The 19976-nt window shown below is 39.6% G+C and overlaps 1 protein-coding gene across 1 annotated transcript in view; it reads left to right on the top strand.

The window, feature by feature from the left end:
• Positions 1–19038, top strand: part of NUP107 (nucleoporin 107) — a 48768-nt gene extending 29730 nt beyond the window's left edge. Inside the window, exons 14-28 of the mRNA XM_084642648.1 lie at positions 2020–2096; positions 2669–2728; positions 5720–5865; positions 5974–6022; positions 7245–7314; positions 7827–7945; positions 11695–11733; positions 12431–12581; positions 13928–14034; positions 14998–15100; positions 15359–15519; positions 15847–15972; positions 16799–16912; positions 17649–17816; positions 18718–19038. Coding sequence (XP_084498774.1) covers positions 2020–2096; positions 2669–2728; positions 5720–5865; positions 5974–6022; positions 7245–7314; positions 7827–7945; positions 11695–11733; positions 12431–12581; positions 13928–14034; positions 14998–15100; positions 15359–15519; positions 15847–15972; positions 16799–16912; positions 17649–17816; positions 18718–18825 — 1598 coding nt within the window. The 3' untranslated portion in view covers positions 18826–19038. The remainder of the gene's footprint in view (positions 1–2019; positions 2097–2668; positions 2729–5719; positions 5866–5973; positions 6023–7244; positions 7315–7826; positions 7946–11694; positions 11734–12430; positions 12582–13927; positions 14035–14997; positions 15101–15358; positions 15520–15846; positions 15973–16798; positions 16913–17648; positions 17817–18717) is intronic.
• Positions 19039–19976: the final 938 nt, after the last annotated feature.

Here is a 19976-nt window from a genome sequence, read left to right as displayed (position 1 = left end):
TTTACAGAGGGACCTTCCTCCTCAGAGGAGGGGGACTCATTTGCTGAATCCCAAATGTCTCCATTCCATTCCTCAGGGTCTAGCCAGAGAGCAGTCTCAACTTTAGCCCGGTTGATACTGCGTGTTTTAGTCTCCAGCTTTTCCCTTCGTTCTATCCCTTCTTTCTCAATTAAGGGAAGTAATCTTTTCTGAAGATGTACCATATCCCTATTCAGTGTTCTTACTCTGGTATCTAAATTCTGGCATTCCTTTAACATTGAAATTTCTTTAATAATGATTAAAGTTGAAAGTGTTTCAACCAAATCCTGCTAACGCACCAAAAATTACTTTGAGACACTCGCATACTCTCGCTCACCTACATTTCTTTAAAGCTTCAAATCTTAATGACTGGGAAACAAATATTTAAGGTTTCCAGACAGCCCCTCACCACTGCTTTTTAATCTTTCATCACACACTTCTGTGCTATCTAACTTATCCCAGCAATCCAAGCATTGTGCTCTCCTGAGCTCACCAAAGCAGGACTCCATTCCTGCAGCTGTTAACAAGTCAATAAAAGGTTTTGATAGTCAGAATTTCCCCTTTTTGGTATAATGAGGATGGTGTACAACAGAGGGGAATGGAGGAAAGGGGATGTCTTTGAGCCACATGGAAAGCTTTAAGTTCCCTGCCTCCTCTTCTGTATGCTTAGTACCTTGCAGAATCGAGCCCTGTCTGGACCCAGTCCAGTTGAAGGAAAAAAAAAAAAAAAAAAAGCATATGCTACAGGTGCTTTGCTGAATCAGAGCTAGAGTGCCCAATATCTCACAGGATCAAGTCCTCTGTATCTGGATTGCCTATACCTCCTTATTTCTCCTCCATGTCCCACCAGTGTACTGCCCCTATATCTATATCTATCTATCTATTTCTTACCCCAGAGTCTTCCTCTCCTATATCACCTTTCCAAGATGAATGAGCACAGATCCATATGCCAGTTGGCGCCTTGCCATGTTTCCTTTTAGTTGGGTATCCCTCTGTTCATGTCCCTACCTCTGGCTCAGCCCAGCAGTGGGAGTGTAAAGGTCTGTTTATTGTTAATTAAGTTTTTGTTTAAGGACAAAACTGCAGCTAAACTTTTGAAGTACTGTAATTTTAAAACATGCTTACCACACTTTGCAGAAAAACAACCTGGACTGAGAAGTAGTATGCAGAATTTCATGAGGATCTGAATTTTGGGGGAAGTTCCAAAGGGGTTGAAAATTGGGTTTATAAGGTGGAGTGGTCTTCAGCCTCAGTTAGTGATTACAACCACATATTTATGAGTGCAACTGGATCATGAGGTTGCTTGTGATGGTAGGGGGAAGGGCTCAACAGCCCCGGGGCTCACTTGTGGTTGATGTCGTATGTTCCTAAAAGCTTACGCTTCTGGGTTTCAGCTGGCCACCTGCAGAGGTCAGGAAGGGATTTCACCCCAAATATATTCTGGGAGGGTTTTTTAATCTCCTTCTGGATCATCAGGGATGGCCACAGCTGGAGATGGGGCATATGGGCCAGGGCTTTTAGATGGCACCAAGCATTCTCTCAGTCAGGTGCTTGTCTAGCTGGCCCTGGCTCACATGCTCAGGGTCTAACTGATTATCATAAGTGGGATTGGGAAGGAATCCACCACCACCCCTCCCCCGCCCCCATCAGATTGGCAGCGATCTTGGGCAGGAGGATTTCACCTTCCTCTGCTGCATGGAGTGAGAGTCACTTGCCAGGATTATCTGGGTATATCTCACTTAATAATTTCCTTGCCACTGCAGGGAGCTTGGACATTGGTGCACCTCAGTCCCTCCTATTCAGCCTGTGGCACATAGTCTAGTCCCCTGTGGGCTGGTCCAATTTCAGTTGTGTTTTAGTGTATGGCAACTGAGTGGTGTTTATGGCCTGTGATGTATACTGGAAGTCAGACTAATGATCTGGTAGTCCCTTCTGGTGTTGAACTCTGATTCTGTGAAACTGCAAATACCCACTGCTTTTTGAATTATTCTTTACATATAGGAACAGAGCTGGAACCAGTGGAAGGGAATCCATATAGATGCATTTGGAAAATCAGTTGTTGGCGAATGGCAGAAGATGTAAGATAAATATTAAGTTGCTTGATATTGTTAATGGGTAAACTTTTTTCCCTGTAATCGAGGCTGACACTTATTCCCACACAGTTGAATCTACCCTTTGTGCTTGCATCTCAGGGGGATTTGTTTTTCAGTGTTTCCAAGAGGATTCCTCAAGTGTGTAGTATATTTGTGTATCCTAATTAATCTGTGAAACTGGCATCACGACTGAGGCAAATGGCTTAGGAAATGTCTAAAAAGGATTAGGTTTTTTTTAGGCATAAGAGTGAAACTGTAGATATTAGCTAAGATATAATTACAGGGACTGCTGATCTTCATTCTTTTTGGCATAAGAAGATGCACCGGGGTCAGGAAAAAATCTCACCTTTCTCCCAACTCAATATAGTATTGTCTAATAAGGTATCTTGGGGGTTGGAGGTATATTTAGCCCTTCATTGAAACGGCAGTCATTAACTATTCTTGAAAGCTGCTGAATTGATCCTGTTATAATGGATTGGTGTCTGGTAAAACTTCAAGTGATTATGAGGTTAAACAAGAACTCTAATAGAGATTTTTTTTTTAAATATATGTTTTAGGAGCAGTTTAATAGATATGAGAGAGCAATCTACGCAGCACTCAGTGGGAACCTCAAACAGGTATGTGATGCTTCATGTAAGATAAGTACTACTTCTGTGGTAAAAATGCATTTCTCTTTCTCATAGCTGAGAGCAGAATTTTAGATAGCTAGCACAGTCACTTGTGTAATGTTTGTAAAACCTTGTAAACAAGAAGATAGTAAACATGATAGACACCTTTACATCATTATCATATCTGAATTAAGCTAGCACAATCAAACTTTATAGGCTGTTTTGTTTGTTTTGCTGGCTATCAATAGAACCAATTCAGATTTTCCTGTTTTGGTCAGTCCAGATTTCTAGTATTTTTTGATAGCTACATTAAACTAGCTTTCTTATGAGCTGGAAGAGGACCTAATGTGTTATTTAGACCACCTCCCTGCCGATGCAAGAGTATTTCCCATTTATCTTCAGTGTTTTGTGTGGTCTAATTTTAAGTCTTAACCAATAAACCCCTCACCGCCTGATGAGATTATTCTACAATCTAATCTTGCTGTCAGGCTTTTCCTGTATTCAGCCAAATTGTGTCTTTTTCAGTTGTTTCCCATTACTCCTTTTAACACCTTAAATTATCCTCCTTTTTTAACCTTGGTTTTAGACCTTTCACATATTTTTGGTGTGTCTTTCCCACTCCCATCTTTTTCATTTCCTCAGAATGTAATCCTTCCAATTCCTTAAGGTGGGCACTAAGTATGTTGGCTGAGTCATCTGGACCTGGGAAAAGACAGCTTTGTTCTAAATTTAACTGTAGCAACTCAAAGATCTGAGCATCATTGTTGACACATCAGCGAAAATCTCTGCTCAATGTGTAGCTGTAATAAAAACAAACAAGATGTTAGGATCCTCAAGGAAACAAATGGACAGTAGTACTGATAATATTTCTATTTATTCACATAATGGAATTATACGACCGTATCTGGGATATCCTGTTCAGTTCTGGTCACTGTCTCAAAAAGATATAGTAGAACACTTTTTCTGATCTTGCATGTGGGATTAGACTGGGCACATTCACCATCTGGGAGGGGAATGAGTGCTTGTTTTGAGGATTTTTGCATGTGGTATAACAGTTGAGATTGCAAGGGCATTTTGGAAGGGTGATTGAACTCCAGTTCAGCAACTAGGAAGGAAGAGCTGGGTCTGTGCACTTCTCAGTGGGGTTGTGGGCAGGCTCAGCAGCTGGGAAAGGGTGGATATCTTGTCGAGGGCTTGCTAGTAATATTGGTGCACCCATGACGACTGTTGTTCACATTTTTCTCATCAGCAATTTAAATAAAAATCCATGACTTAAATAGCAGCATGTCCATGATTGCTGCATGTCCCACGCACTCTTCCCTTTGATTCCTACAGTCCATCCTTTCCTTGGAGCCCAGAGGAAGCAAATGGGAGGCTGCCTTGGAGGTGGCTGAGCCCCTTTCCATGTAGGCATGAGATCCATGCAGGGAGTGTCCCCTGTGGCAGCCATGAGCACAGTCAAGCCCCAAGTCCAGGCCCCATTAACTAGTCTTGATTGTCCACTTCTGAATAATCTTTAGGTTGTTCTTTGCATCTGTTCCTACCTTTTGCTCTGAAACTTCGTAAGCTTTTGGTGGTTGAATATCAGGGATTCATTCTCTCAAGGGAGAGGAGTTAAGGGCCAATGTTGGCACAAGAATAAATGGATATAAACTGGCCATCAGTAAGTTTAGCCTTGAAATTAGATGAAGGTTTCTAACCATCAAAGGAGTTAAGTTCTGAAACAGCCTTCCACGGGGAATAGTGCAGGCAAAAAACCCAAAGTTTTAAGACTGAGTTTGCTAAGTTTATGAAGTTGATGCTATTGCAGGCAATCTCATAGGGCCTACCTGTGACTACTATTAGCACATATCTCCAGTGGCTGGTGATAGGCCACTGGATGGAGGCAGAGGGGAGCCCTCTGAGTTACTACAGAGGAATTTTTTCCCAGGTGTCTAGCTCAGGGGGTCTTCCCCACATTCTCAGGGTCTAGCTGATCGCCATATTTGGGGTCAGGAAGAAATTTCCCCCAGCTCAGATTGGCAGAGACCCTCAGGAGGAGTTTCACCTTCCTCTGCAGCATGGGGTATGAATCACTTGCTGGTCTAAACTAGAGTAAGTGGTGGATTCTCTATAACTTGAAGTCTTTAAATTAATATGTGAGGACTTCAGTAACTCTATTAGAGATTATGGCCCTGTTGCAGGAGTGGGTTGGTGAGGTTCTGTGGCCTGCAATGTGCAGGAGGTCAGACTAGATCATGATGGTCCCTTCCGGCTTTATAGTTTGAGTCTAAATAGAGGACATTCAGAAAGTGGAAAAGAAGAATGAATAGAGGTATGGACTGGCAGTTGTTTATGTTAGAGAGGAGATGAAGAAAAGGGGATGTGATAAAAGTATTCAAAATAATGATGGCATAGAGGAGGTAGACTGGGCCCTGGTCTTCACTCTTTGTATAATAGAACAGGGGGAGGCTGTTCAATAAAATTGAAAAGCATCAAATTTAAAACTGATAAAAGGCGAAACTTTTTAACACAATGTAGTAGTTGCTTGTGGAATTCATTGCCACAACATGTTGCTGATGCCAAGAGCTTAGCATGATTCAGGAAAGGATTAGGCATAAAGGCTGGAATTTTCAAATGAGCCTAAGGAATTTAGTGTACAAATCCCATTGACTCTGATTTGGATACCTTGCTCCTTTAGGTCCTTTTGAAAATCTGTGTAATATAGGTAGGAAGAACTTCCAGAAGTACAATACTAAGGATTAAAAATCTAAAAGAAACGAAGTGTTTTGGAACATACAGAAACCCTCATGATTCTGGGCATAATAAAACCAGCATCTAACTAATGGGGTTGGGTTACAGCAGGATTTCTTGTGCCTTTCTTTGAAGCATCAGAGGCCATTATTTGAGAAAGGATACTGGACTATATGGACCTTAGATGGGATCCCATATGGCCATTACATCTTCTGACATTTCTCTAGATCTGTTAATGCAGACTTTTTATTTTATTTTAACATGAAGCTTCTTCCAGTTTGTGATACCTGGGAAGATACAGTCTGGGCATATTTCCGGGTCATGGTGGATTCGCTGGTGGAGCAGGAAATCCGTACATCAGTAATGACCACAGAGGAACTGGAAGAGCTCCCTAGAGAGTATTTAGAAACAAAGTAAGTCTTTAGTACTATTGTGCCCTTTAACTTCAATAAAGGTCATATGTGATCTGTAGTCATTCGAGTTAACTGTTGCTGTACCTTCATTTTTCTCTTCTTTTGAAGCTGGACTTTAGAAAAGGTTTTTGAAGAACTCCAGGCTACAGACAAAAAGGTAAATACTTAATACAGAACTTCCAGTCAACATTTTTGTGTGTTTATATTGTCCCAGGGAACTGCTTTTAATCCAGTATTTAACAGAACGATCTCAAATATGCACTGGACTGAAGAAATCAATGGCAAGCTCTTTTTTTAAAAAAAGAAAGTCATTTGGTTTTAATCTCCTTCTGAAAGGGTCTATTATAGATTTCCAAGCATTTTCTTGCCTCCACAGTAGATATTTTTTTGAATGCAAATGAATTAAGTTGCAAAATTATTTCCTCCCCATCCCACCCCCCAGCCAGCCCCTTTGACAATGAAAGGAATACGGGCAACTTAAAAACCTGACCAATTCAAAAAATGAGGTACACTTGACCCCAACTTCCTCTGGCAAACTGGCTGACTATCAAGTGCTCTCAAATGTACGAAGTAGGAAACATGAAAAAAGAGAATTTTTTCTCAGATCTTGTTTCTTGTACCAATGTTAGATACAATTTTCATGTGTGATTTGGTTCAGTGTCCCTTTAAGAGGTTTCAGCTTTTGCATACTATTCATAGTATGAATCTGAACAATGTAAGTTTTTATTCACTTAAGTAGGTCACACATCCATAGTACCTTTAACATTCAGGGTATTAATTACCTTTTTTGCACAAGATTGGACTGAAGACCTATTTATTTATCCCCTGTTAAATATTCACTTGATAGCATGCATAGAAATATGATTTAACAAGCATACGCGTATATACACCCCTGCCTAGTTATCCCCACAATGTCACATTTGTGTTTTAAGACCTTTACAGTTGCTTCTCTAGTATGTTCCATGCATTAGTTCCTCAAGGCACACAGGCTTTTCTTTGTGTGTATATATGTCTGGGCTTCATTTTCTTGTCTGTCACTCTAGTAGTTTTGTGGAATCCGTTTTCTCTTACCGTTAGAATTGTATACATCTCCATCATGCTCTTTTATTCTCATTAAGAACACAAACATAGATTTTTTTTTTTCGAACAGCATTAATTTCTTAAACATCCTTTTCTTCCCCTTCCCCAATTCTTCCATTCTTTTCTTATGTGGCACCCATAGTATCTGACCGTACTCCAGGTGTATACTCTCCTGCACTTTGCACAGTACGCTATTCTCAGCATAGTTCTTTGATTCAGGTTAGCCTTCACCCTATTCATTTATGGGTAATATTGTATGGTGTATATGATTTTCACAGGAAATGTGAACTGTTTTTCAGAGAGTTTTAGAGGAAAACCAAGAACACTATCATGTGATTCAAAAGTTCATTATTTTGGGAGATGTGGATGGTAAGCTTTGTTTTGTGACTTTTTTTCAAAGGTCAATTCCTTTTATTATTTATAGTTACTTTTATGGGAACTTACAAGTGAAAATGTTTCCTAACTTCTAACCATGCGAACTCAGTTTGAAAGTCAAGCTGATTTCTAATCTGGCTTACATGATGCGAACAATAAAGATTCTACAATCAGAACTTTAGCTCTGCCTCCTCGACTAGTATTGACCTCAGCCAGTCCAAGCAGTAAAAAGTAGTAAAATATAATTTAGTCAGAAAAGTATGTAGATTCATATGAATACATCTGGGAAGAAGACTGGTGGAATAAAAATGTTGTCATTGTTCAGACTAGAACAGCATGTTGAGAGCTATGCTTTAATAAGACTGATATAGTCCTGTTGGAACATTCTAGCTCTCACGCTTTTTTTATTTGCTATATTTTACAAATACATTGTTTTGAAATATTTCTCAGCTGTTGTCTTCTCCCCCACTGTAAAGCTAATGTAGACATGAACTTTGTGGCTACAGGTTTGATGGATGAATTTAACAAATGGCTTTCCAAAGACAGAAGTGTGCTCCCAGGGCACCTCCTTCGGTTCATGACGCATCTTATTCTGTTTTTCCGCACTCTGGGACTGCAGACAAAGGTACATTCCATTTGTTTTATTTAATTATATCCTGCCTCTTGTCATGGAACCTAGGCTCACTGAATTTAAAATCTATCTCTCACACACACTGTACACAAATTATGGCAAATTGCTAATAAACTGCCCTGAACAGACCAGTTGTTAATCCTAGAATCCCAAAGTAACAATCAAAATCAGACAAAAAGTAAAGCAGTACAAAAAGACAGCCAAATACTAAATAAAATTAAATCTTACAGTGCTTGCCAAATTTTTGTCCAAGGAGAACAAATGCCGATCATAGGAGCCGTTTACTGATCAAGACCCTACTGCCAAACTCCCTGTTTAGGCATTGGCATTAAGAGCATCTCCGCTACTATGACTATGAGGCAAGAAGAGGTCTCTCGGATAACTGGGTATAAGACCATTCAGGGTTTTGAAGACAGTGAGTAACAGCTGGAATTGCACCTGGCGCTATGGGTTCATAAGCGCCTCTACTTAAATAGAAAGCTGCTTCATTCTGCACCAGCTGAAGCTTTCAGGTATTCTTCAAGCGTAGTCCTAAGTATAGCACATTTGTCACCTAGCCTCTAGTTGACAGATATGGACTGACTAAGAAAGGAGTAGTTGTAGCCTCATAGAATCATAGAAATAAGGGCTGGGAGGGATTCAAAAGTCATCAAGTCCAACGCCCTGTTTTGAAGAAGGGCCAAGTAAACCTAGACCATTCCTGACGGGTGTTGGGCCATCCTTTTCTTAAAATCCTCTAGTAATGGGGATTCCACAATGTCCCTTAGAAGCCTATTCCACAATTGAACTACCCTTCTAGTTAGAAAGTTTTTCCTAATACGTAACCTAAATCTCCCTTGCTGCAGATTAAGCCCATGACTTCTTGTCCTAACTTCAGTGAACACAGACATCTGTCGTTCTCTGACAGCCATATGCAGTCACAGATAATAAAAAGCACTGTGAACTGCTGCCTGCAAATGTAGAAACCCCAGACTACAAACCATTTTGGCAAAAGACAGTCATGTATCCTTATTAACTGACGTTGATGCCATTTCATCCCATTCTTCTAGATGTTTTCTCATAACTACAATCATCCCTTTAATCTTGTCAGGATTTCAGTCAAAGCCAGTTTGCATTCAGCTAAGTCTTTCTCAGCCAGACACTGGGAAAGTAGTAAAAACAGATCTAAAGCTGCACTAAACTAGGTATCAACCTACTATAGTTACTGCAGGGGCAACTTCACAGTAGTAAGTTAGGAGGAAAAATGAGTAGTTGAATACTACACTCTGAGGGGAAAGAGTGAACTTGATTAAGGGCCACTCCAACAACCCTCACTGAATCCCACAAAGAAGATGCAGTTTTGCAAACTCTTGTGATTTTTTTTTTTAAAGCTGCAGGTCCTGGAGGCATGTTTTTAGCACGAGATTCTCATTTTATGGTTTAGAGACAAGTTTGCAAATGTGATTTGAGTGTGTATCCCAAAAGGTCAAAATCCATAAAAACTCAATTTTTTAAATTTTTTAAAAAAAATCTTAAGACGTGTGGGGGGGCATGACTCATAACTAGGCCCTACCAAATTCATGGTCCATTTTGGTCAATTTCACAGTTGTGGGATTTTAAAAATCGTAAATTTCATGATTCTAGCCGTTTGAATCTGAAATGTCAGGGTGTTGTGCTGTAGGGGTCCTGACCCAAAAAGGAGTTGAGGGGGTCACAAGGTTATTGTATGGTAAGGTTGCGGTGCCACTACCCTTACTTCTGCGCTGCTGTTGGTGGCGGCGCTGCCTTCAGAGCTGTGCAGCTGGAGAGTGGTGGCTTCTGGCCGGGAGCCCAGCTCTAAAGGCAGAGCCGCCGCCAGCAGCAGAGCAGAAGTAAGGATGGCCTGGTACGGTATTGCCACCCTTACTTCTGTGCCGCTTTCAGAGTGGGGCACCCGGCCAACAGCCGCCACTCTCCAGCTGCCCAGCTCTGAAGGCAGTGCAGAAGTAAGGGTGGCAATACCATGACCCCCCCCCCCAAGTAACCTTGCAACCCCCTCCCCCCTTGCAACTTTCTTATGGGTCAGGACCCCCAATTTGAGAAATGCTGATCTCCCCTGTGGTATCTCTCTAGTATAGGTTAAAGCACACACAAGACCAGATTTCATGGTCTGTGACGTGTTTTTCATGGCTGTGAATTTGGCAGGGCCCTTCTGAACTTTTTTGGGTTGGGAATACTGGAGATGTCAAAACCTCAATCAGCAGTATCCAAAGCTACTGATAGTGAATAAAATCCACATGTACAGCTTTAGCTTTAGTCTTTAAGGTACCACCGGACTCCTCGTTGTTTTTGTGGATACAGACTAACATAGCTACTGCTCCGAGCTTTAGCCTAGTCAGTCAGCAGGATGAGATCAGCCATCATCAATAGCAGTACAGTCAATCCAAGGTCAGAAACCAGACTGGTATCAAGTATCCGGGGGTAGCTGTGTTAATCTGTATCCACATAAACAACAAGGAGTCCTGTGGCACATTAAAGACTAACAGATTTATTTGAGCATAAGCTTTCGTGGGTAAAAACCCCACTTCTTCAGATGCATGGAGTGAAAGTTACAGATGCAGACATAAATATACTGACACATGAAGAGAAGGGAGTTACCTCACAAGTGGAGAACCAGTGTTGACAGGGCCAATTCAATCAGGGTGGATGTAGTCCACTCCCAATAATAGATGAGGCGGTGTCAATTCCAGGAGAGGCAAGGCTGCTTTTGTAATGAGCCAGCCACTCCCGGTCCCTATTCAAGCCCAAATGAATGGTGTTAAATTTGCTAATGAATTTTAGTTCTGCTGTTTCTCTTTGAAGTCTGTTTCTGAAGGTTTTTTTTGTTGTTGTTCAAGTATAGCTACTTTCAAATCTATTATAGACTATACAGGAAGATTGAAGTGTTCTCCTACTGGCTTTTGTGTGTTACCATTCCTGATGTCCAATTTGTGTCCATTTATTCTTTTATGTAGGGACTGTCTGGTTTGGCCAATGTACATGGCAAAGGGGCATTGCTGGCACATGATGGCATATATCACATTAGTAGACATGCAGGTGAATGAGCCTCTGATGGTGTGGCTGATGTGGTTGGGTCCTATGATGGTGTCACTAGAGTAGATGTGGGGACAGAGAAGGCAACGAGGTTTGCTACAGGGATTGGTTCCTGGGTTAGTGTTTCTGTGGTGTGGTGTGTAGTTGCTGGTGGGTATTTGCTTCAGGTTTGGGGGCTGTCTGGCCTGTCTCCCAAGGTCTGTGAGAGGTGAGGGATCATTTTCCAGGATAGGTTGTAGATCGTTGATGATGTGCTGGAGAGGTTTTAGCTGGGGGCTGTATGTGATGGCCAGTGGTATTCTGTTGTTTTCCTTGTGGGGCCTGTCCTGTAGGAGGTAAATGGACATAAATCATTCCTGATGTGTGGGAACACACTCAAGCCAGTGGGAGAACACTTCAATCTTCCTGGACTGTGTGTGTCTAATGGCTGAGCACTAAAATCCCCCGAGCATTTTCAAAACCTCATTGGGACCAGGGGACCACCAGCCTCCAAGAGCAGACCATAGAAATGGGTCCACCACCAGAGCTTGCTTGCAGTGAGTAAATTACTGAAGCAGTGATATTCAGCTAGCTCTGTGTCTGCATCTAACTGTGGCAATCTTATGAGTGCAATGGGAAAAATGGCAAAAAGAGATGCATAGTTGCTTTTGCTGCTATTTTACTTAAAATTAAAATCTCTTTTTCTCATTAAGGAGGAAGTCTCTGTTGAAATCTTAAAGACCTACATTCAGGTAAGCTTTCAAAAGGATAGGGGCTTTTTCTGCCCTGTTCAGCTATGGTTAGGGGTGAGGGAATAAAAGGAAACTTTAAAGTTACTGTAGCATATTTTAATGCAACAAATGAAAATGCTTAAGGAAGAGCTAAGAAAAGTATTTGATGCATCCTACTAGATGCACAGGAACTCACTTGCACATACCAGAGCTTTTGTTAGCAATGCGTAGGGACATGTCTATGCTTACCAGTGATTGATGCTGCGGCAATCGAGCCACCTGCTAAATCGACTGCAGATCATTCTCCTGTCAACTCCGGTATTCCACCGGAACGAGAAGCATAAGGTAAGTGAACAGGAGAGTGTTTCCTGTCAACCCAATGCAGTGCAGACACTGCAGTAAGTCAACCTAAGCTACGTCGACTCCAGCTACCTTATTCACATAGCTGGAGTTGCGTAACTTAGGCTGACTTACCCCCATAGTGTAGACAAGGCGTAAGTGAGAACCAGTTTGACAGACCCCTGCTTGTAAATGAAGATCCAATGGAATCTTTTTGTCAAATCTTGTTTTTTAGAAATTTGGTGTTCAGCATTCTGATACTCATCATGATGGGGGGGCGGGGTATATGTGTAAAAAATATAAACAGGGAATATAGAATGTGTTCTGTACAGAAGCATATTCATTACCATTATATTTAATACTTATTTTTATTCTGCAGCGGTTGATAAGTGAGAAGCACACAGATCTAATAGCATTTTATGTCAGCCACTTACCTCAGGAGCTAGCTGTTGCTCAATATGCTGTATTTTTGGAAGATGTCACTGAAACTGAGCAACGGCACCACTGCCTTGAACTAGCAAAGGAAGCAGGTAAGAAATGCTGATGTTAGCCTTATAAGCTTTTTCTGCCTGACGATGTTACCTTTCAGAAACATTAGTTCCGTTATTACTGATCCCAGTTACACAAATGTTGGTCAGTTTTTACTATTTTCATCATTTTTGTGAACAGTTATTCATTCATTTCATCATTCATCATTCACATCATTCATCATCAGTTATTCACATCATTTCATCATTTACTATTTACATCATTTTTGTGAACAGTTACATTTTTCGGACTGGCCTGTGTTTCAGGAGGATCAGTCTATCTTTATAGCTGTTTCCTGGAATTGAATTTTTCTTTCTAAATTAACTTGTTACATTTTTTTTAATATGCAGTCACTTCCGAACCAGACAGGAAACAAAAATGCCAAGTTAACTGCCTGACTGATCCATGATATCCTTATTTTTGCGATGAGTTGGCCAAGGCTTTTGTGATTCCTACACAGGCCTGAATTAAGGAGCACGCAGCAAAGGCTCTTGTCAGACCCATATAATGACTCAGGCTTTGGCAGAGCTGTGAAGCTCGCTGTCCCTCTGTCATCCTGCTTACAGTGCGGCTTTCTGATCATCCATTGTGGTTGTAAAATTAACATACAACCTTTCCTTTCCTCTCCTCCCTACTGAACAAAACTCCAGCTAAGTGGCCAGCTGTCACGTTCTAACTGGAATCTCTTGCGCAGAAGTATCTTTACTGTGGTGCTGTCTAATGTGTTGGTCAATGCAGCTTTTATGTATGTCCTCTGCTCATAAATACCCTTTCATCCAGGAAATATTCTGCCTCCTTTTTGGTTTTTTTTTTCTGAAACAGTGCATCTTATTTAGAAAACAAGACAATATAGCAATATAAGTATACTTCCTTTTATATTCATAATTGGAAGGGTGTCTGTTTTTTTCTTTAGCATTTTTATTCCAGAGACAACTTAGCAAAGATAACCTCTCTTCCCAAACAAGTTACTAATACGAAAGCACTGCTGTGAGGTTCCCTTAGTCTAGACTATTATAGCAGTTGTGTTGCCTCGTTTAGTCCAGGGTTCTGGGAACAGCTGGATCTTAAAAAATGTGCCTATATATCAGTCCTACTACACAGACTGAGAAGCATACTTAAACTTTAATTGTTTTACTGTCCCTTCCCACTGTTCTTGATTTTTTTTTCTTTAAAAACTCAATTGTCATTCTCTTTAATGCTGATGGTCAGTTTTGCATTTCAAGATCATACAGGTCAGCCTTGCAGTGAGCACAGTCATATAAGAATGACAATCACTAAAATAAAATGATCAATACACTTCCTATAAAAATTGATTAAATATTGGTATATAATTTTATCTTAAACTTAGGTCTGGATGTTGCAACCATAACAAAAACTGTTGTTGAAAACATTCGCAAGAAAGATACTGGCGAGTTCACTCACCATGACCTTGCACTAGATGCTGGAACAACAGAGGTAAATATCTATGTACAGATTTCAGCCAGCAATACAAAAATTCCAGTGTGCAGTATTCATGAACAAGACTCTCTTTACCTACAGTGTGCATATTTTTGTTTTCAAGCAAATGCAGAAAGCATGTGCAAGAGAGAGTGACACTTACTTTGCGGGGGGGGAGGTAGGCAAAGAGTTGAAACAAGTGAATTCATATTGTGGGTTTGGTTTTTGCATATCTTGGTCTTTCATGGCTGCAGTATGTGTTGAGTATATCCACTCTTCAGAGAGTAAATGGAGATTAAGTCAATAACACGCCTCTGGGAAAGATGTGAAAGTGGTGAAGAACTTTTTATAAATTTTGGAAAACTAAATCTTCATCCTGATGTAAGAGTGTGCATTTGTTCAGTCTGTCTTCTCCATCTCAAGAACAAGTCTTTGATCTGACCTTCACTTTAGCACATGACTGACTGGCATATCTAAATTAAAGTGGAAAATGAAAACTTGCCTCCTGCCTTAGGTTCCTTGTCAACACCACTCAACAGCAGCTATGCAGTACTTTGGTGATCGATTCTGTAATTAGCCATGAACTCACTTTCCCACAGTATGGTATGCGAGCAACTGGCCAAGTGGAGCTAGAGGAACCATTTGGCAAATATGTACTATTTCAGTCTGTCCAAGAAACTCTTAACTTTTAAAGAAAGAGAGAGCAAGATTTTGAAGTGCAAATCAGCAGCTTGTCCGGTGGATAGTAATTAACTGAAACTTTGACTGGAATAGATTTTGGGTGGAATTAGGATACCAGAGAAAGTTTTTCCAAATGTTTTTGGTAGTAAAACTGTGGTTAAACCAGTCTACCATAAGCGTCCCGTAATGCTGTCTGGAGACTTCTTCATAGGACGCTATTTAATATCCAGAACCAAGTGTATTTAACAATTTGCTTTATCCTTGAAAAAGATCTTAAGTCTAATAAGTGTGCTTTTACAGGAAGATCGCTTGAAGATTGATGTGATTGACTGGCTGGTATTTGATCCTGGACAGAGGGCTGAAGCACTTAAGCAAAGCAATGCTATAATGAGGAAGTTCTTGGGTATTATCACTTTACAGATTTTATTTGGGTAGTAGATTTTAACATAGTCTCATTGACGGTTAGTCTCAGCAATCTAAGAACGTTAGATTTGGGCTAAAATCATATAGCTCATTAAAGAGCATGACTAGGACAGTGAAGAGGGCAAGTATCCTCCATCTTGAAATTATAGCAAAATTGTATCATAAGTTTGTCACCAGCATTAACCAATTTTGTAACAACATTATAAAAGTACTGAAATTCTAAATCGCATTGTCACAGCATCCAAGAAACATGAAGCAGCAAAAGATGTGTTTGTGAAGATTCCACAAGATTCCATAGCAGAAATATACAATCAGTGGGAGGAACAAGGAATGGATAGTCCGCTGCCAGCTGAAGATGACAATGCTATAAGAGAGCATTTATGTATCAGAGCATACCTGGTAAGAATCAAATACACTAAATGTTGGGTACTTGAAATCACTTACGGGTAACTATAATTTTCGCCTCTTATTTTAGGATTGGAAATGGCTCTAGAGAAGCATGTACATATTTGAGCAAATGTGCACTGTAGTTGAAATGTTACAAAGTGGTGCTGTTTTTCTGCACTGTTGACAAATGTTGACTCTTGAGTAACTTGGGAGAAGCAAGATGTGCTAAATTCTTCTATTGTAAAAACTTAACAAGGCGATCAGTGTAACTTGAGCAATTCACAGATCAAAATCTGAGTAGCAATCTTTAGCAAATGTTTTTTTCCCAATGCAATTTAGGAAGCCCATGAAACGTTCAATGAGTGGTTTAAACACATGAACTCAGCTCCACAGAAGCCTACTTTGCTGACACAAGCAAGCTTCACTGAGAGAGTGGCCCATGAACATAAAGAGAAGAAGTATGAGGTATACAGAATGCGTAGATGTTAGTCTCAAAGTTTGTCGACAAAGTATTTTGAAATGTAAAAATAATCACATAAATACTCTACATTCCAATAGTCCCTGTTTCAGAGGGACAGTCCACTTTTAATACAGTAGAAATGTACTAATTCACATTGATTGGGAGATCCATTTTATGAATTACTGAATTTTGAATACTGAAAATGAATTTAAAAAATCAAACCTAGTAAAGCACTCCTATATTTATATAAAGCGCGCCTATATTTTACAACTGTATTTAATCTTTCTTATAGTACATCATAATATACTAGAAAATATTCTATTGTATAATTTTGTAAAAATATTCAGTCTTAGTAATACGAGACCTCACTACTACATTCTGCTAATAAATCTTCACTGGAAAGTGAGGGAGAATGCTGTTTTGTGTGATGATCTATTGTATTTTACTACCCTCTTATAAAAGATGTTGCAGGTTTTTCTCACCAAAAGACCCTCTTTATAGACTTCACCTGTTGACAAGTACAAAATATACTGTAGGTTGTTTAATTGAAACCTGCAATCTTGTTCTGGAGATATGGTAAAATAAGTTGTCAAAATATTATCATCTTCCTCTTATGGCTGTGCCTGCTTCAAAACTCTCTGTTTAACTCTCTTTATGTAGGTAATTAAGCATGCATGATGATGTCTATTAGCAGCTGGCATTTCAGCCAACAGCTAAAATTTAAGATTTGTATTTAGAATTAGATCTGTCAATGTCTATACGTCAGATTAAAATATCTGTTCTGTTAAAATAGGCCTTGGATATTCTGTTTACTCTGTTTTTCTCCTTCAGATGGATTATGGTATTTGGAAAGGTCTCTTGGATGCTGTAACAGCTGATGTGAAAGAGAAAATGTACAATGTCTTGCTATTTGTTGATGGAGGATGGATGGTTGATGTCAGAGAGGTAAAATGCACTCTTGTACCCCAGAACAGGCCTCCAAAAAGCTGTTTCTACCCAACAATAGGAGATATTAGTGCTTCCCAGTCTCACTTGCTGTTGCTGCTCAGTTACAGTTCACTCTGGTGACTTGACTATCACCATGAATGGATTTTTTTCCCCATGGTTGGGAATATGAGAATTGCCCCCATCAAGTCCAGATTCCTGTCTCTGACGGTGTTTAGTACCAGATTCATCAGAGGAGGTATAAGAAACCGTGTAGTGAACATCTAAAGAATAGCATGCTCACAGGAGTAGTTTCTTCCAAACTCCTTCAACTAGAAGCTGGCTTCCGCATTGCTTGCGATCAGAATGTGAATTTGCAGGACAAATCTACCTGAAAGAAGTTTACACAATACATTAAATATGGTTGGAAAACATGGACTGCTTTAACTGGACACAGGCAAAATGTGGAGATGGCAACCAGTCTACACTTAGGGAAATACCCTATTATGAAACTTAATTTTCTTTTTTGTGTTAAATTTTTAGGGAAAATCATTTTCTTTGCAATACAATAACCATTTGTAAACTGATTTTAAGTCTTCAAAACTTGTAAATATGTGTTATTTCCACTATATTTTGCTGCATTACTTTTCCCCCCTGACAGTTAGAATTGGGCAGAAGTACTGTTGTTTTGAGGACAATATAATAAAACCTAGTAAAGGAATGTACTTGTAACTAACACATGCTTTTCTATGGTAAGGATGCTGAAGATGACCCTGAACGAACACATCAGATGATCTTGCTGCGAAAACTGTGCCTGCCTATGATTTGCTTTCTACTTCATACAGTTTTACACAGCACCAGACAGTACCAGGAATGCCTGAGACTAGCTGATGTGGTCGCTTCAGAGCGACACAAGCTCTATGTGGTGAGACAAAGCTCAAAATCACTTATTTATTTGCATTTTAAATCTAATTTAAAGAAATCCACAATTGTTTAGTAAATTTAAAACTACAGAATGTGTGTTTGTAAATGAAGTCATGAAGCTACAGTTAGAAAAACAAACACTAGGTCATACTGTTTAATCCTGTTACTTGCAGCAGTAAAGGATTTCCTGACACAGTTAACATTTTATGTGAGTTTTTTGCTATGCTTTCTTTCAGAGTTGATAAGGGCCATGAGAATTACACAAAATATTAAGATAACCAATATATCATTCTTCTGTATGGTGCCATTTGTATGGTTTTGGTGTGTTTTTTTTTGTTTTTTTTTTTAATTGTAATCAAGATTTATTACCCTGCCATTACATTTCATCGGTGGTAGAGATCTTATTGACCCAGTACTCACTGATACAGTGTGTCAGGGCTTTTGTAAATTTAATGCCTTTATGTTTCTAGTCCTTATGGCTGTGAAAAAATCTTTTTCCATTGTGAATCAGTAACGGATTGTCTTGCAGAGTTTGCAGGTAAACCATCAGCTGTAAGAGCTATGACCTGCTCAATTCAGTTGGTATGGACTCTGAAGCCTAGTGACAACAAACATATATGTTAATATTGCCTATTTCCCTGCTGATCTTTCTAGTGGAAACATCAAGCTGTTTTGAGTTAGTGAGTGGGTTTTGAGGTTGGTTGTTTCACTTTGCATACTCTGTCACTCTCTTCCAATCCTGACACCTGATCATGGAGTTCTTTTTTCTAACCTATTTGTCAGACCAAGTGTTGAGAGTGCCTAGACATAAGTTAAGCAGCATACTTAAACCACTGTTTACTTGCAGATCTGTCTCCTCTGTAAAGAAGATATGATCTCATGTATATATCTTTTATTTTTAGGTGTTTTCTAAGGAAGAACTCAGAAAGCTGCTACAGAAGCTGAGGGAGTCTTCTCTAATGCTTTTGGACCAGGGTCTTGATCCTCTGGGATATGAAATACAATCATAGTTCTACCATTCTAGTTATTGACAGGAACTTTTGAATGGCAAGTCCCCATTTATAAATGGGAAGTCTGGACATCCTGTTCTGTTTGAAAAATACATACATTTTTGGGGTAGTAGTGTCTTTTGTAAAATTAAACTCAGATTTGAATATCTGTGTTTGGAAAAATGCCGACTAAATACTTGATGCAAGTTGATATACAGTCTTTTTCTTAAATGTTTTTCCAATAAAATTGCTTCATAAGCAGAAACCCTATTGTTTGTTGATTCTAACATAAAAATGTACATTAGGGCCCCAATGCTGCAAGTGACTCCAAATATGTGAACAGACCCCTTCACTTAATCAGGCAATTCTAAAGGAGCCACTTGTGGACTGGAACTGTCAGCCACCAGCAGAAGAATGTCCAGAAGCCATGATCCCTCAGTTGAGGAAGAAGACTGTGCTGGTTAACAAACTGACCTGGTTTAGAAACTAAGTGAAGGCAGCTATAAACATAATATATATTAAAATAAATGGAATAATGGAGAAGTTGATAGTAAGAAATCAGAAGTTAGGAATTCTAGAAAACTGATAGAGAAGCAAAGGAACACAAGGAGAAATCTATGGCCAGCAGAGTTAAGGACAATAAAAAGGAGTTTCTTAAATATATTGGGAACAAAAATAATCCTGACAATTGGTATTGTACCATTACTAGACAGAAATGGTAGAATTATCATAATGATGCAGAAAAGGCAGAAGTGTTCAATAAATATTTCTGTTCTGTTTTTGGGGGGAAAAAAAAACTCATCATATGGTCCTAACTCTTTCCATTCCGCTAGCCTCTTGAGAGGATGTTAAACAGAAGCTGTGAAGTTAGACATTTTTAAATCAGATCCAGATAACTTGCCTCCAAGAGTTTGCGGCACTGCTCATGTTGATTTTCAGTAAGTCCTGGAGCACTAGGGAAGCTCCCAAAGACTGGAAGAAAGCTAATGACGTGCCATTTTTTAAAAAGGGGAAATGGGATGACCCAGGTAACTATAGGCATGTCAGCCTGACATCAATTCTGGGCAAGATAGTGGAGTGGCTGATACAAAGCTCAACAAAGGATATAAGAAGGTTCATGTAATTAATGCATATTAACATGGGTTTATGGAAAATAGATCCTGCCAACTAAC

Source organism: Lepidochelys olivacea (genome assembly GCF_965140295.1).
Source record: "Lepidochelys olivacea isolate rLepOli2 genome assembly, chromosome: 1".
NCBI classification, from domain to species: Eukaryota; Metazoa; Chordata; order Testudines; family Cheloniidae; genus Lepidochelys; species Lepidochelys olivacea.
The sequence above is the reverse complement of the archived record's forward strand: the minus strand, read 5'-3'. Positions and strand labels throughout refer to the sequence as shown.